Source organism: Fusarium phalaenopsidis, assembly GCF_050370095.1.
Source record: "Fusarium phalaenopsidis strain FUZ10S chromosome Unknown contig_32292, whole genome shotgun sequence".
NCBI lineage: Eukaryota > Fungi > Ascomycota > Sordariomycetes > Hypocreales > Nectriaceae > Fusarium > Fusarium phalaenopsidis.
This window is the reverse complement of record NW_028145410.1, coordinates 3,507,912-3,525,354: the sequence shown is the minus strand read 5'-3', so window position 1 is coordinate 3,525,354 and position 17,443 is coordinate 3,507,912. Positions and strand designations below refer to the sequence as shown.

At 55.0% G+C, this 17,443-nt stretch overlaps 3 protein-coding genes across 3 annotated transcripts; all 3 read left to right on the top strand.

Annotated features, from left to right (window-relative positions):
* Nucleotides 1–757: 757 nt before the first annotated feature.
* On the top strand, nt 758–3,114 carry LRP88_05335 (translation termination factor GTPase eRF3; the record flags this gene model as incomplete). Its single annotated transcript, XM_083241891.1, has 3 exons — nt 758–1,061; nt 1,135–2,885; nt 3,061–3,114. The coding sequence occupies 3 exons, from the start codon at nt 758–760 to the stop codon at nt 3,112–3,114; spliced, it is 2,109 nt and encodes a 702-aa protein (XP_083103039.1).
* Nucleotides 3,115–9,201: 6,087 nt separating this feature from the next.
* Nucleotides 9,202–12,012, top strand: LRP88_05334 (phosphoenolpyruvate carboxykinase PCK1; the record flags this gene model as incomplete). Its single annotated transcript, XM_083241890.1, has 6 exons — nt 9,202–9,301; nt 9,459–9,507; nt 9,566–9,641; nt 9,714–9,880; nt 9,967–10,000; nt 10,669–12,012. 6 exons carry the CDS (start codon nt 9,202–9,204, stop codon nt 12,010–12,012), a joined length of 1,770 nt encoding a protein of 589 aa, XP_083103038.1.
* A 1,153-nt stretch (nt 12,013–13,165) lies between these two features.
* Nucleotides 13,166–16,585, top strand: LRP88_05333 (SNF2 family N-terminal domain-containing protein; the record flags this gene model as incomplete). Its single annotated transcript, XM_083241889.1, has 4 exons — nt 13,166–15,688; nt 15,770–16,168; nt 16,223–16,425; nt 16,489–16,585. The coding sequence occupies 4 exons, from the start codon at nt 13,166–13,168 to the stop codon at nt 16,583–16,585; spliced, it is 3,222 nt and encodes a 1,073-aa protein (XP_083103037.1).
* Nucleotides 16,586–17,443: the final 858 nt, after the last annotated feature.

Sequence of the window (17,443 nt, the reverse complement as noted above, 5' to 3'; positions counted from 1 at the left end):
TCACAGTGGAGGGGCAACGTGTACAGTGCGAGCGTGCTGGGATGCCCCTCGATTGCTTGGCTTCGAGGCTGCTCCTTTGTGGCACGTGCTTTCATGGTTGCTGCCATGGCTACCCAGCTCCCTCAGGCTCAGGCCTTTTTAGCAGTCACAAAGGCAGAAATCATGCCTAATGTGAGTCAAGCATAGAGTCATAGGGCTGAGTTGGTCATCATTCGAATATCGCATTCAAGGATTCCCCAAGCCAACATCGAGTTAGCGAGTTCTGCCTGGATCTTGGTGCTTCCACCAGCCACATTTGTACGTGCGAAGTTTCAACTCAAACACTGTACAATCCGCCTAACCCCTCTACTCCGTACATTTTTTTTCTCTCTTGTGGCAGGGGCGGCGTCATATGGTGGGGCTCGAATTTTCACAACCTGACCTCTTCCCTCTCTCCACCAAGCACAAACCATCACCATCATTAGGCACAGACATTTCGGCCCTTGCCTCTTTGGTGCCCAAGGATCTCGCTCGACAACATATTGCCCGAGTCAAAAAGAGGCCCCCGTCATCTTCCATTCGACCTCTTCTCCAGCTGGCCACATCAAGATTACCGACCCAGCCCCGTTTTCACAACGAACGACCCAGATAGGTTGCATATCTAGGGCCTTTTTAAGTCCGCAACCCCCGTCACAGACCGCAACGGACCATCGCAGAACCTCCCCTCGACTTCGTTAATTCCCGCGGCAAACGTCACTCTACCAAAAACAACTTCACAATGGCGACCCCCAACTCCTGGGAGGACGATCCCGCTGCTCAGGACGAGAACCTCGCCCAGCAGGCTCAGCAGCAGCTCAATGTGAACAACCCCGCCCCCGCGCAAGGCGGCTTCCGACCCAATGTCGCCTCCTTCCAGCCCACTGCCCAGTCCTTCCAGCCCGGCCAGGGATATGGAGGATATGCCCCTCAGTACCAGCAACAACAATACTACCAGCAAGGCTATTACCCTCAGTACGGTGGTGCCCAGCAAGGCTTCAACCAGTACAACCAGGGCTATGGTGGCGGCTACAACCAAGGTTATGGTATGATGTTTGCGCCCCAGAAAAAAAATTGCTTCTACTCTAGAGAATTGGCCAATATTAACCAAACATACAGCCGGTGGTGGCTACCCTCAGTACGGCCAGCAGCAGCAGCAGCAGCAGCAACCACCTCAGCAACCCGCCGCCGCCCCTACGATTGCCCAGCGACCGGCTGATGCTCCCGCCGCAGCTCCCACTCAGCCAGCTGCCACCAAGCCCAAGGTGATCAGCATCAGCGCCGACTCCTCCGCACCCAAGCCCAAGGCCAAGGTGCTTTCTATCTCTGGATCTGGCGCTGCCACACCTGTCAAGCAGGAGGAGCCTGCCAAGGCTGAGCCCAGCAACGAACCCGAGGCTGGCCAGAAGGCCACGGCCACCAAGGCTATCGAGAAGACCGGCGAGAAGGCTGGCAAGGCTGCTTCCGGTGGTAAGACCTCTGGAAAGACATCCCCCAGCCCTGCCTCTGGCCGCAACAGCCCTTCGGCCGGCGAGAAGAAGGCAGCCCGCGAGGTTGACGCCGTCGAGAAGGAGCAGGCTGCCGATGTCGACCAGGAGACTCTCAAGGAAATCTACGGCAAGGAGCACGTCAACATCATCTTTATGGGCCATGTCGACGCTGGAAAGTCGACTCTCGGTGGATCCATCCTCTATGCCACTGGCATGGTCGATGAGCGAACTATGGAAAAGTACAAGAGGGAGGCCAAGGACCTTGGTCGCGAGTCTTGGTATCTGTCCTGGGTCATGGATCTGAACAAGGAGGAACGAACACAAGGAAAGACCATTGAGGTTGGACGTGGCTTCTTTGAGACGGAGAAGCGCCGATACAGCATTCTGGATGCCCCTGGCCACAAGATGTACGTGCCCAACATGATTGGCGGTGCTTCCCAGGCCGATGTTGGTATTCTGGTCATCTCTGCCCGAAAGGGCGAGTACGAGACTGGTTTCGAGCGTGGTGGACAGACCCGTGAGCATGCCATGCTTGCCAAGACTCAGGGTGTCAACAAGCTCATCGTGGCCGTCAACAAGATGGATGACCCTACCGTCGAGTGGTCTCAGGAGCGATACAATGAGTGCACAACCAAGCTGTCCCAGTTCCTCAAGGGTACCGGTTACAACCTCAAGAATGACGTCTACTTCCTGCCCATCGCCGCCCAGCAGACTCTCGGTATCAAGAACCGCATTCCCAAGGATGTGGCTCCTTGGTGGGAGGGTCCCTCGCTCCTCGAGTATCTGGATAGCATGAAAGCCCTTGAGCGCAAGTTGAACGCCCCCTTCATGTTGCCCGTCAACGGCAAGTACCGTGACCTGGGTACCATGGTTGAGGGTAAGATTGAGGCCGGTGTGGTGAAGAAGGGCATGAGCATGATCATGATGCCCAACAAGCAGAATGTCGAAGCTGCTGCTGTCTACGGCGAGCAGGAGGACGAAGTGCAGCTGGCCCAGTGTGGTGACCAGGTGCGAATAAGGCTCAAGGGCATCGAGGAGGACGACATCCTGCCCGGCTTTGTGCTGTGCTCGCCCAAGCGACTGGTGCATACTGTGGCTGAATTCGAGGCGCAGATCCGGATCCTGGAGCTCAAGAGCATCCTCACAGCCGGCTTCAACTGCGTGCTGCACGTCCACTCCGCCATCGAGGAGGTGACGTTTGCGGCTCTTCTGCACAAGCTACAAAAGGGAACAAACCGCAAGAGCAAGAACCCACCTACGCACGCCAAGAGAGGCGACAGCATCATTGCGCGCATGCAGGTGATTGGCGGAGCAGGCGCCGTGTGCGTGGAGAGGTTCGAGGACTATCCCCAGATGGGTCGCTTCACCTTGCGAGACCAGGTTGGTTTTACTCACCCCCCTAACCCCCCTCGACTAACCCCGTACCCTTCCCTCTCGCCTGGTCCTCCCGGAATGACCAAGGGGAGACCTACCACTTGTGTGGCGTGGCGTGGGGATCGACGGGGGGTCTCCTCATCATGATAGATCTAAGATCACTAACACGAGTTTTACTCAGGGACAAACCATTGCCATTGGCAAGATCACCAAGCTCGTCTTTAACGATGCCTAAATGAATAATGATTCTCCTCGGATCGCACCCAGATGAGGCTGCGTGTCAAATAAAGAAAAGGACAGACATCGATGAATGAATGTAAAACGGCATGGGAGATGTAAAGGATATTCATCATCATCATCAATTACATCGGTTTTAACGACTTGGCGCAGAAGACGAGAGAAAAAGAGAGGAAAAACCAGGGGCGTGATACCGGATTTGAATAGGGTGATGAAAAGACCACCTGTGTCGTGTCCATCAAAGGACGTCAAGACATGGCAACAAGAAGAACAGAGACGGTGGGCGACATGATGGATACCATGCATTCCCGGAGTTTTTACCTATATAGATGCAAGCAATGAAAGAGGGAAAGTGTATCAAGACATGTGTTCGCTCTTGCTCTTGTGGATATGAGTCTTGTGAGATGACCCTAGAGATGCTTGAAGCTTTGAGGGGGGAGCAAGAGCAAGAAGAAGCGTAAGAAGCCAACAAGGAAATCAGTTTTGTCACAACAGTAAGAACATATCACCAAGGCAATAGCCGACAGAATGAAGAGATGGTTGAAAGGAAGAAGTAGCACTGAGTAGAACCGAGGGGAGAAGGGAGGAGGGAAGGGGGAAACCCAGACAGAGAGAAGATGCTGGAATAAGGGGATGATTGACCTCGGATATTCACTTGAAGCTGATGATACGATGGCGGTGAGATTGCATTGCAGCAAGATGTCGAGGGTGAAACGAGGAAGAAAGAAGAAGAAGGGGAAGACGAAAACAGTAGACCGAGTTGTTATCGTGAGATTAGGATCTGGGTCGGGAGGGAGCCCGTTGTCCATGCAGAGATGGGAATCAAGCCGGTCAATTAGGTATGCAGAATGCAAGATTCGGCCAACGAGGCCATTTCGCCGTGGTCCTTGATGCACCCCTCAGCAAAAGCGTGCGTCAAAGTCACGATAATCGCGGGCAAGCCTCGACCTGTGAGTTCGCGATACGTAACCCCAGCCTCCATCTGCAGGACAGAGCAGGGGTCACGGTTTGGGGGACGGTCTCCGAGAGTGAGTAACGGAAGCAGAGTGGAGCGTATGGGGGAGTGCTGACGTCGGGGTACAGTTCCTATCGTCGTTGGAGGCACCAAGCAAAGATTTCTGTTAGCGACGACACGGGCACGATAATGAGCCGGGACGGTTCGAGAGAAGCGTTGTAAAGAGCGTCATCTCCCGAGGAGCTTGGTTACAGAAGCGGGAAGCGGTGACGAAAGGGAAACCTGACATGAGTGTGGTCAGGAAGTCAAGGTCCACCGAAGGGAAGAAATTCTGTGTAGGTGCGGATCCTATTCTGGCTGGTGGCGGCCCAGCGGATCGGGATTGGGGGCGTGGTGAGGTGTGGAAAAGAGCTGAAGCGCTGAGGTGAGGAGTGTATTGTGCGGTCCCCGGATGAAGGTATTCCAAGGGGCCAAAGGTGAGACCCGGCGGTAGCGCGGCAATGGCAATGGGCATAGCCAGGGCTCACGGAAGGTTGCCGAGCGGCCGGAGATGGACGGGATGCCGTTGGGCTCCAGGTGGGGCATTCTGGGGACCATGTTGTTTGGTTTGAGGCCAGGCAGTGAGTGAGTGGTTCCTGATATTGCGTGTTGATGCGAATTTTTTTTCTATTTTTCTTTACCCCTGCTGGCTGCAGTTGAGAAAAGGTGCAGCAGCCGGGATCAAGGGGTTCGTGAGAGCTGAAGTCCATATTTGTTGGTTCACGGGGATTTGACGGACGGACAGACGGCGAAGCGGCAGTAAATCACGGCAGGTTTGCTTGCTGCGCGCAGAAGCGATTAGAAGTGATCGCCATCCGCCGTATCAGCGACTTATCTCGGTGCAGTACGCCCGAGGCATGAAAAGCCAGGGGGCCTTGCAACGCTGGTTTGATCAAGGTGAGTGATCCAGCGACTGAATGGTTGTTATTGGTATCGTGTACCGGAGGCGGACGGAGGTATACGGAGGTATACGGAGCCGGGTAACGGAGCACGGAGGTCAGGAAGTTAGCCGAGTGATTGTAGACAAGCGCCCGCAACGGAACCCAAAGTCCAAGAGGGGCGTGGCAAGCGTCAAGGGAGACCGTCCCGGGGCGTTGTCACTGCATGTACCTTTTGCCAGCGGTTCTCCAGACCAAGGCAGCATGTTCCAGGTCTAGGCTCCCTGAACCCCCGTTCCCCGCTTAGTTCTTGAGCCCCAGCCCCAGAAACGTAAACGAGACGGAGGCTCTGCGCGGGGGAACGGTGACGAACGGAGGCTCGGAGAATGTCGGGACAGTCGAGAACAGCGAGCAAAGGTGAGAGACCAGTGTGCGGAGGGGGCGTGTGTTGACACGGCGAAAGTGAAGCCAATCACAAGTGCCGCCTCGGCAGGTCGCCGTGGCGGGGGATGGACAGGGCACCTGGAAGTGGAGAGGAGTGGGGAAGCAAAGAGCCTGAAAAATCAATCAGGGGAATGCAAGTTCATGGTCTTGTAGGTACGTCACGCAGACCAGACCCTTCGGGACAGAGGCTACCGACGGGGATATTGTTGCATTATCGTGACCCTTTTTGCGTGACGAGTGACGATGATTAGATCCATGGAGTTGCGGAGGCTTGGTCCTGCACCGGGGGATCGAGACAGCGGGGACCGGGCGTACTGTAATGAAGGTCCACTATCGAGCCCAAATATCAGTGAGACCAAGGTCACGATGCCTGGTTCCGAGCTTTTAGCTCCACGAATTTGAATTTTCTTCACCGAGTCGTGACGGAGTTGACCAGGTAGCCAAAGTCATGTGCGACCTGTCTTGCGAATGACGCCGGAATTGCACTCGGCTCGGGCTACGGTGCTCTGCACTTTGACGGGGGGCAAGGGCATGCGGGGCCGGAAGAGGAAAACGCAGAAGGAAAAAGAGTCTAGAAGCTCATCATGGTCAAGGGGGCAGGCCAAGCTGAGCCACGGTGAAGCATGGGGAATTCTTGACCACCGGTCTCGTGAGACGCCAGGTGGTGACCGAAATAGTAGCCCAGAGACTTGCGGTCTCCCCCTCTGTCTTCGTGTTAGTGCCAGGCACGAGAAGCCACATTGAAGGGATTCTTTAAAAATTTTCTGCGGCCGGCTCAAAGTAGACGCTGCATACAGGATTTCAAGGATATGATTTTGATGTAAAAGAAAAAAAAAAAATCATCTTGATGGTCAGACAGAGGCAAAAAAAGGGCAATAACACGAGAGAGGCGGACAACCGAAAGCCGAGAGCTGTCATCTCGGGAAGGCTCAAGCCATGAATGTACCAGCGGTGTAACAACAAGGTGGTTCGTCCCGTTTTGTTCCCGTGAATCGACTTACACCTACATGATGAGTACCTACCACACTGCCATGAGATGGGAAATCGCGGGGTAAAGGGTAAGGGGAAACCGCCACGAGGGAAGGCGCCTGCAATGCGCGTTGTCAAAAGTGTCAGTCGCGACTTACAGAAAGCCGCCTCTCAGAATCCATCCATTCATCCATTCTCCCGCCCATCCTCACTTACCGCCCAGCTTCATCGAGACACCATCCCTGAGTTGTCAGAGGACGGGAAGAGATCGGGGTAAGTTACCCGCTGGCGACTACACCAGAATCAGCATTGGCGACGGTGAAGACCACGACAACAACACCACAACAAGCGGCCGGCAATAGCCACACCATCGGCCGGAGCCAGGCTGTGCTGTACTGCGCTGCGCTGTGCTTTGCATTGCAGGGCCTTCGCATCTTCTCACCGGCGGACCCGTGGCGGTGGATTCAGACGAGCCCTCTTCTCTCCGTTTCTTCTCCACTGTCTCCCTGCTTGTTCCTGTCTGGTGACCAGCCAGTTTTAGCAGCACAGACCCATCTCGACATCGTGTGCCTGAGCCCGGAGGTTGACGCTTGGTGTTTTGCTTTTCCTCCCTCACCTCCTCCGCAATTCGATCTCAGCCCTAGCTCCCACTCCCACGCCTGGGTCATTCCCCTTTTGCTCATGCCATCCGTCGCGGGTTCCTGTCGATGGACGACGCCTTGGCGAGCTTGTTTTCCTTGTCACTGTGGCGGTTTTCTTCACGTGTTGTTGATGTGATCTGATTTCGTGACGGGTTTTCTTTTCTCTTCTTTTACCCTTTGCCGGTTCTTGGCCGGCAAGGGTTCAGTCCCCTCGGGTACCATGTATATCTTGGTACGTAAAAGTACCTGCTACGATGACTTGGGCGCCCGGTCTGTTGTCTTGCCTCTCGTTTCTCGTGGGTTTCAAGGTGAAGTGTACTTCACGATGCCCGGGCACCCTGGCATCCTAGTCCCTTGATTGCCCGTTAGGCCGTCACACCTGCATACCTAGCCAATAGATTCATCCGGTTCGATAGAATCTTTTGCAGGTCGCTTTTGCATGTCCCCACACCACGCCCGTCCCGCAGTGTGTACCGTATCCTTCCACCATCCAACAGAGGCAAAGCAACCAAGCAAGCAACCAAGCAACCAGGGAATCAGCATCAGCAGCAGCGCCAAAGTTGGAAAGAGCATGGGCTGTACACTCAGCCAATCCCCCGTGATGAAGCCCTCTACCGTCAAACCGGGGTTGCAGCCGCCTCCCGATGGCGCAGGGAATCAATGTCCGGAGGGCTCTCACCCCCTCCAGCTCTTTCTGTGTCTCCCCTTTGCCCCAGGTCTCCTCCGCGGCCGCCCCGTGCTGCTCCGAAGCGAGGGGAGGCTGGAACGCTCCTTCACCCATCGGGGTACCTGGCAAGCATACGGAGAACGGAGGACGGGGGAGCCGGACCCAAGGCGTAAGAGAGTCTGGAATCGGCACGGCACGGTAATGTACGGTAGGTTACGGCACGGACAACGGGACCAAGAGACGGTCATCCGAAAGGGGGTACACGTTGACCAAAAATCATGGATTAAGCGAAAGGGATTTCGTGCATTTGTGAGTACGTACTTGGAACTGGAAAACTGATGCTATCAGGTATGGAAAAAAATGACAATGCAACTGGAGGTTGTGCCATTATCTAATGGCGGCCAACACGAGGGGATATGGAGGCTTGGGTTCGATCGTTTAGGGCCTGGTTGGCTCGTGCTGGACCGGCGATCATGACGACACAGTGCTTGGGGTTCACCCACGGGCAACCAAACAGTGCCTTTGGATGGCTAAGACAGACAGCCACCAGGGCAACTCTGCGCTCCCAGCGGCCAACCTCGAATCGAGAAGAGGTGCTTTGCAGCGGGGATCTGGGGGAATTTGGCAGTTCAGAGGGGGATTTGGACGTCTGAACTCGCATATAAGAATGACCCAAACAGAGAGACAGCCATCGTTGTCGTCATCACCACTTTCTCCTTCACACATCAATCAACATCCTGACTATCAGCTGCTTCTCAATTGCTCTGTTCAACGACGCTGCGGCTTAGCAACACCACTAACTCTGCTATCGTGTACATGGGCTTGCCGTCACATTAACGTCAATACGTCAACCAAAGGCGCCATCCGTTCGGCATCACCCACAAATCCAAGGATCCCAAGACTTTTGGTCGGGACTTCTCCACAGACAACCACTCATCTCCTGTACTTGTCGACCATCTCGACGAGCATCGACCACCATCGAGCTCCATCTGGCCCATCTGGCTCCTGCATTCTCCGGCATCTTCCCCCCTCTGTGCCCTCTCGGCCTTTGGTTGGGCTTTCTGGCCTTGCACACCCCTCCCCCGTCCAAACTCTGACGCTTCGTCGCCCATCAAAGGAAAGGAAAAACTTGGACCGGGGTTACGTTCTGTGACCCTCCTCCGTCCCGCAATCCCAGCTGGCGCCCAGACTTTGCTCGTTGTACCAGGTGTACCGTCCGGTCACCGTGTACCAAGAAATCCCTTCCGGTATAATTTCGTGCCTGTCACCTGCGACGCCTCGTCGGCTCCACTACGCGCTTGTCTCTGCCACTCGACGCCCGTACCAGAGCCTCCCACCCCATCACTCCCCGTCCCTCTCCATCCTCGGTTTCAACCCTCGAGGGCGGGCACTATCTGAGGAACCCACCTTGTGGAGAGGCACACCGCGAACCGCACACCCCCGGGCGTACACCATTAGATCTCGAGCTGCTCGTGAAGCTTTTATAAAAGCCATGAACGACCCCGTCTACAGAACAGCTTCTCCTTACTCTGAACCAAACGTCAAAGGCCCAAGGTCCCAGATTCAGGCTTCAGGAACCGGTTTATTCAAGAGTGAGTCTTGACTCTGCCCTCCTCGTCATCATTCCAGCCTCTTGAAGGCCTCACACGACCACCTACCTCTCCTACCCAGCTTCATGACGAAGTTACCACCACACACTTCGTCGACAATCACACAAGCTCGAAAAATGTTGCTGACTCTGTCGCGCAGTGCTTCCCAACAACGTCAACAAGACTTCCCTTCACCCCACCGGTGTTGCGTACGTTTCCTCCCAAGATGCTCTTGTGAGCACAGGTCGACTAACACGGATGCCACAGTCCCCACGTGGAGCACACCGAGCTGGAGCAGGAGCTTCACGACAAGGCTCACATCGACTACGACCGTGTCGCGATTGTAAGAATACCAGCACTCAATTGGGCTTCAAAGCCTCGCCAATGACGCTTGTGCTAACAATTGCCCTCTCAGATCCCCAACCCTTCCGTTGCTGCTCTCTACGAGGATGCTCTCGTCTACGAGACCGGTACCGCTATCACCTCCAGCGGTGCCCTGACTGCCTACTCTGGGGCCAAGACTGGCCGTTCGCCCCTCGACAAGCGAATTGTCCAGGAGGACTCTTCCAAGGACGACATCTGGTACGTGATTTCCCGAGACTCGGCAATAGAGTTCCATGTGCCGGGCACAAATCGAGATGAGCTTGCAGCTAACATGGAATCTCCAGGTGGGGCCCCGTCAACAAGCCCATGACTCCTGAGGTAAGAAACAGCTTGCACACGCAGTCTGAACATGATCCCAATCCCCTGGCCATCGAGATGGACCTCGTTGTTGTGGCACTTTGTCTCCTGTTTTGCACCCTCGGTTGCAGCAGCAGAAAATTTGCAGACATCACGAGCGAGCGCCTAGACCCTCGTCGGAACAGCACCTCCATTCCAGCGACCAGAATTGCCTTTGCCCCGAGGGTACCCGTGGCGTGAGCGTCATGGCCTCCCATGGCTTGCCCACCGGTGCTTATTCTCTTACCCAATTGCCTGGTCGCTGGTTGGCAGAGGCTTGGTCCAGTGGTTTTCTAGCAGTTGTCCAAGACTCTCAATGGTCCAGTCCTTTCCCCTGGTCGGGGTTGGCGTCATGGGGTCGGCAATCGTGACCCCGCAGACGACCACACCCACACGCACTCGTTCCCTTTCTTTCTTGCCCCCTCTCTTCCCCGGCACAGTAGCCACATGGCGGCTTGGTGCCACGGCTTCAGACCGAGCCCAGCCCCGAGCCCCGAAGCCTTCGGCCGTGGCCTGCCCCTCTTTTCTCCCCCGACCACGACTTTTCCCGATTCCGATCTTGATTACCCAAACGGGCAAGGTCTCCGGCCGCCTTCCCGACTTGAGCTTATCCCTGCGAGCAATCATGGCTGACAAAATTATCTCTACAGGTCTGGAAGATCAACCGTGAGCGTGCTGTCGACTACCTTAACACCCGAAGCCGTATCTATGTCATCGATGGTTTCGCCGGCTGGGACGAGAAGTACCGCATCCGCGTCCGAGTCATCTGCGCCCGTGCCTACCATGCTCTCTTCATGCGCAACATGCTTATCCGACCCTCCCGCGAGGAGCTCAAGGACTTCCACCCCGACTACACCATCTACAACGCTGGCAAGTTCCCCGCCAACCGATACACCGAGGGTATGACCTCTGGCACTTCGGTTGCCATCAACTTCGAGCAGAAGGAGATGGTCATCCTCGGTACCGAGTACGCTGGTGAGATGAAGAAGGGTGTCTTCACCGTCCTCTTCTACGAGATGCCCATCAAGCACAACGTCCTGACCCTCCACTCCTCCGCCAACGAGGGCAAGAACGGCGACGTCACTCTCTTCTTCGGTCTGTCCGGTACTGGCAAGACCACTCTCTCCGCCGACCCCAACCGAGCCCTGATTGGTGACGACGAGCACTGCTGGAGCGACAGCGGTGTCTTCAACATCGAGGGTGGCTGCTACGCCAAGACCATCGGCCTGTCTGCTGAGAAGGAGCCCGATATTTTCGGCGCCATCCGCTACGGATCCGTCCTCGAGAACGTCGTCTTCGACCCCCTCACCCGCGATGTCGACTACGACGATGCCACCCTCACCGAGAACACTCGATGCGCCTACCCCATCGAGTACATCTCCAACGCCAAGATCCCTTGCCTGTCCCCCAACGCTCCCTCCAACATCATCCTCCTCACCTGCGATGCCCGCGGTGTCCTGCCCCCCATCTCCAAGCTCGACCGCAACCAGACCATGTTCCACTTCATCTCTGGTTACACCTCCAAGATGGCCGGTACTGAGGACGGCGTCACCGAGCCCCAGGCTACCTTCTCCAGCTGCTTCGCTCAGCCCTTCCTTGCTCTGCACCCCATGAAGTACGCCTCCATGCTTGCCGACAAGATTGAGCAGCACAACGCCAACGCCTGGCTCCTCAACACCGGCTGGGTCGGTGCCGGTTTCGCCCAGGGCGGCAAGCGATGCCCCCTCAAGTACACCCGCGCCATCCTCGACGCCATCCACTCTGGCGAGCTCGCCAAGGTCGAGTACGAGAACTACGGTGTCTTCAACCTCCAGGTCCCCAAGACCTGCCCCAACGTCCCCTCGGAGCTCCTCAACCCCTCCAAGGCCTGGACCGCCGGCGAGGACAGCTTCAACACCGAGGTTGTCAAGCTGGGCAAGCTCTTCCGCGAGAACTTCACCAAGTACGAGAGTGAGGCCACCGAGGACGTTGTCAAGGCCGGCCCCACTGTCTAAGCGGGAGATTGAGAAGAAAGAGGAAGAAGAAAAGGGAAAGCGAATTTTTTCGATGGGTCATGACAAATTAAAGCAATTGTTTTCCATCTGGGTCCGGCGTCATATCATGGCGGCCGAAAGAACCGGCTGCCCAAATGTTTTTTGTCTGAAAGGTTTATAGGGATGAGATTGTGTGTAATGTAGGCATGAACAAAGCTTTACGAATCTGCAATAGAAAAGTATATATCATCTAAATCTGGTTCCATTTCTGTGAAGACTACTTATAGCTCTTGAGGATTTAACAGGATCGCACATCAATATCGTGTTCCTAAGACGATTGACTTTTGATTTTCACTTTCTCAATTGCTCACCCTCGTAATGTCATTTTGACCTCGTTTTAATTTTATACATGCTTGAAAACGCGTTGTAACTATGGATACCGATGTCCTCTGTGTCGGTTTCCAGCTTGGCGTACTGAAGACGGGTGTAAGTGGTGCCAGGACGACTGTTCAGACATCTAATCTAGTTTTGAGACCACGGGATTCGATAGGAGAGCTAAGGAGCTTAAAACTAGTATACTCATGCCCATACGAGTATCATCTAATCATTTACAAACCCGACTACAGTGTTTGTAGTTTGTTCAAGTTGGACAGCAACGTCCAAGATCTCGTCGTTGGGCGGCTTGTGTGAGTGGCGCATGTCGATTCTAGGTCACTTCCAGTTGATGGCACTGTGATAACAGGGGTACGCCGTGGCTTGTGGCTCACTGCAGTTCACGGCCTCACAGTGCTTTACGCGCCCAAGCTACACGCGACCGTCTGATTGGGGGCGAGGGGTCCAGTTGCTGGGGCAATGCATTATGTCATCCAGGGCGGGCAGCAAACAAACGCTTCCAAACGGGACCCTAGCCAAAGTTCTGGGTACACAACGGTTTCACGAGATGGCACATCACCTCACCCAAGGCTTTGACCATTCATGAGCTGCCGTGACGACGCGTCTTTGAGGCCGACGACTGACAAGCCTGGTGCTAGTTTGTGCATTTAAACATCAGAGCACCCTCGAGTCGACACAAGTTTAGTTTCTCCAAGTTGCCCCCGCCAACCCCCGCCTCGACAGAAGACGAGACGATCAACACACACCGCAACGATTCTACCGTCCTGCGAGACTCGGAGACATGGTCAAAGAACGTGCGCCGCCCAAGGCGCCCCTACATCCTACCAAGGATGGCGGTAACTTGTCCCGCGAAAAGTCCCCCGACGATGATATCACCGCCCTGATGCGTGGCCTTGACTCCGTCAAGGGGAGCGTCAAGACCATGAACGACCCCTTCAATCCAACCGACGCCACCTCCACTCCCACATTCGGCCATCCTACCAAGATGATGTCGTCTCGTAAGCAGAGAGCAGACGTCTTCCTGCACCAGAGGACCCGCCCCGAGCATCACCTCGACGGCCGAGGCAGCAACAGCATTGCCAGAGTCTCGGGACCCAGAGCGCCTACCTACCAAGACCGCAAACCACCACCAATGCAAATGTTTAGCTCCAACGCCCCCGTTGCTCCGCCTTCGTACTCTCGTGATGAGGTGTTCTATACAGACCCCGCCAAGGCCAGTGCCGACTTGAAAGCTCTGCTTGAGGGTGGCATGGACGAAGGGGAAGATGAGGAGGGGGAGACCAAAGGCGATGAGAAGAAAACTGAGGAGGCCAAGGAGGCAAACGATGGCTCCATCGACGGCCTCAAGGTGAAGCTATTGCCTCATCAAGTGGAAGGTGTCGAGTGGATGAGAGGACGAGAACTCGGCCCCGTCAAGCGAGGCAGGGTGCCCAAAGGTGGCATTCTCGCCGACGACATGGGTCTTGGAAAGACGCTCCAGTCCATCTCACTGATTCTCACCAACCAGAAGCCGGAGAAGGATGGCACTGGCTGGAAGAAGCAGTATGAAAACATTGAAAAGACAACACTGGTGGTGGCCCCGCTGGCCTTGATCCGACAATGGGAGCACGAAATTAAGGATAAAGTGGAAAAGTCCCATGGGCTCAAAGTCTGCGTTCACCATGGACCGAACCGTACGAAGCGGTTCAAGGACCTCGCCCTCTACGATGTTGTCGTCACAACCTACCAGATTCTGGTCTCGGAGCATGGCAATTCATCCGACGCCGAGAATGGTGTCAAGGCAGGATGCTTTGGTCTGCACTGGTGGCGAGTCATCCTCGATGAGGCTCATACTATCAAGAACCGCAATGCAAAGGCTACAAAGGCCTGCTATGCCTTGCGTTCAGAGTACAGGTGGTGCTTGTCGGGTACTCCTATGCAGAACAACTTGGACGAGCTACAATCTCTGGTCAAGTTCCTCCGTATCAGACCCTACGATGACCTCAAGGAGTGGAAGGAACACATTGACCTCCCCCTGAAGAACGGCAAAGGACACATTGCCATCCGTAGACTTCACAGTCTTCTCAGATGCTTCATGAAGCGCCGAACTAAGGACATCCTCAAAGAAGCCGGTGCTCTCAACCCCGGCGGCAAGCCGTCGGCCGAGGGCGAAGGTTCCGCTACGGGATTCAAGGTCACTGAGCGCAAGGTCGTGACCGTGGCGACAGAGCTGTCGCCTGCAGAGCGCAAGTTCTACGATCGACTAGCAGCGCGCGCTGACCGCAGCATCGAAGCCATGATGCGTGGCAGGGTCAACTACGCCAACGCCTTGACCTTGCTTCTGCGGCTACGGCAGGCTTGTAACCATCCTAAGCTTGTTGAAGGCAAGCTGGAGAAGGACAAGGACGCCTTGTCGACAGATTCGAGTCAGAAGTCGCAAGATGCGGATATTGATGCCATGGCCGACATGTTTGCTGGTATGAGCGTTGTTTCCAAAGACTGTAACATCTGCGGACGAGGACTGAGCAGCGAAGACACCAACTCGGGGAGGGACATCTGTGCCGAGTGTCATGATGACCTGGCATACTTTAACAATCACGAGCGACCGGAGAGGCCAAAGAAATCCAAAGACAAGAGCAAGAAGAAGCACAAGTCCAAGAAGGCGGTGAAGGAAGAGATTATCGACGAGAAGGTTATTGACAGGCAGATCGTCGAGGATGATGCTGAAGAGTCGCCTAAGAAGACCGCTCGCCGACCTCGGCATCGCAATGCTATTGTGGACAGTGATGACAATGAGGAAGACGAGTCACCGAAGAAGACTGCTCGGTCTCGAAACCGAAATGCTGTCATCGATAGTGACGAAGACGACGAGGAAGAATCACCAAAGAAGGCCCCTCGATCTCGAAACAGAAATGCCGTTATCGATAGCGATGACGAGGATGAGGAGGCTGATGAGTCGCTCAAGAAGGCAGCTCGGCAACCCCGACACCGCAATGCCATCGTCGATAGTGACGACGAGGAAGAGGGCTCCTGGCTTGTCCCCGAGGACGAGCAAGGTTCCCTACATCTTGGCAAGGCTGGTGGCGAGGAGGACGAGAACGCCGAGGGCGGAGGTGATTGGCTCGGCTCTGACGACTCGGAGGACGAGGAGAGCAAGGTCCAGGAGCAGAGCAATCTGAGCAGCTTTATTGTGAACGACGAGGCTGCCAAGAAGGAAAAGGGATACCGCTCCATGGGTGAAGCATCTGACTCGGAGGACTCTCTATTGTCTGTTATGGAGATTACGAAGCGGATGGCGGCCCAGACTTTGAACGATGAGCCATCAGTCGTTGCTGATACTACTACGACTGATACCACGGCAGCTGATACAACCGCCGCCTCGGGTTCATCGGCCTCAGAGTCAGAGACAGACTCTGGCTCTGATGACGACTCGGATCTTTCGTCCGAGGAGGATGACAGCATCTTCTACCCGTCGCGCGATCCTCACTCACCTCAAGTGCTCGCGTCGTCCAAGATCCGCGAGCTCATCAAGATCCTGCAAGCCGAGGTCAAGGAGCACAAGTTTATCGTCTTCTCCCAGTTCACCTCTATGCTTGATCTCGTCGAGCCCTTCTTCCGCAAGGAGCGATTCTCCTTTGTGCGCTACGATGGCAGCATGAAGAACGACGAGAGAGAAGAGAGCCTACGTCGCCTCAGGGGTGACCCCAAGACACGCATCCTGCTGTGTAGTCTTAAGTGCGGTAGTCTGGGACTCAACCTCACTGCGGCGACGCGTGTCGTCATCCTCGAGCCATTCTGGAACCCAGTACGTGTCTTTGTATCCGCAACTTGTTTGGAACAGTCCGCTAACATGACCTAGTTTGTTGAAGAACAAGCCATTGATCGTGTCCACCGTCTCACGCAGACCGTCGACGTCATCATCTACAAGCTCACCGTCACCAAGACGGTCGAGGAGCGCATCCTCGACCTGCAGGAGAAGAAGCGTCTCCTTGCTGAGCAGGCTATCGAGGGTGGCATGCGCAAGGAGGGCTTCAAGCTCGGTCTCAACGAGATCATTGCCCTGTTCAAGCCGGGCTCTGCCCAGAACGACGATCTCCTCGGTCCCGCCAATGAAGATGGTGATAGCGTCGACGACAAGGGTCGTAGGGCCGCGGGTATGATCAAGAGAAAGCCCGGACGCCCGAGAAAGGAGGAGAGCGCCGTCTACGGGCGTAGGTGGTGAGCGAGCATGTACTATTGCGTGTAGTTGGTTGCTTGGAAAGGGGCGGGGAGCTACGGATGGCGTGTATAGAGTGCATTGGACACGGCGTTGGAAGGTTTTAGAACATGAGATACTGAACATGAGATACCGATAATGACATGTGCACGAGTTTATCATGAAAGCACTACTGAATAACCCTGGCGCTATGGGATAAACATACCAGATCTAGATGGTTTGCCGCAAGCCGGGAGACTGAAGCGTCTGGCGAGAGCAAACGGCCGTTCCCTTTGAGAACGAGCCTGGCCTGATCCCAGAGCTCCTTAAACAAAATAAGAAAGCCCGTCAGCTTCTGCCACCTGGGGACCTTCGTTGCCTTTTATTCCTGGAATTAATCCAAACCTTAGTTAACTCTCCTCGCTATAACTACTAACTGGACCCCAGCTGTACAAATAGCAACAGTAGTTCTCATGTTGAAGTTTAGTAGTTATTACAAGATTCTTAGAAAAGGGGTTGCAGAGTTTAGCATTCATGTTGGCAAGTTTCCTGCGATCCTTCACTGCGTGTTTAGGTGCCGATTAGCTGAAATTCACGTCTTCTCTTGCTAGCTACCTAGGTAGAAGCCGTCTCTTTTCCTCTTCTGCTCACAAACTCCTCATCCAGTCATCCATCACCCAAAGAATGAATGGTTGCGGCCGTGGTATCATACACGAAAGAACCCAAAAAAGACGTGACGAGACAGACCTGGGGAAACTAACCACCCAACAAACACACATGTGCTATGTAGATCAAGTAAATTTAAGCAGAGCCAGTGGAGGGGAAAGAAACACCAAGGCTATGGAGAAATCCTCTTGTCGCTGTATCGACGACGGTTCCATGTCC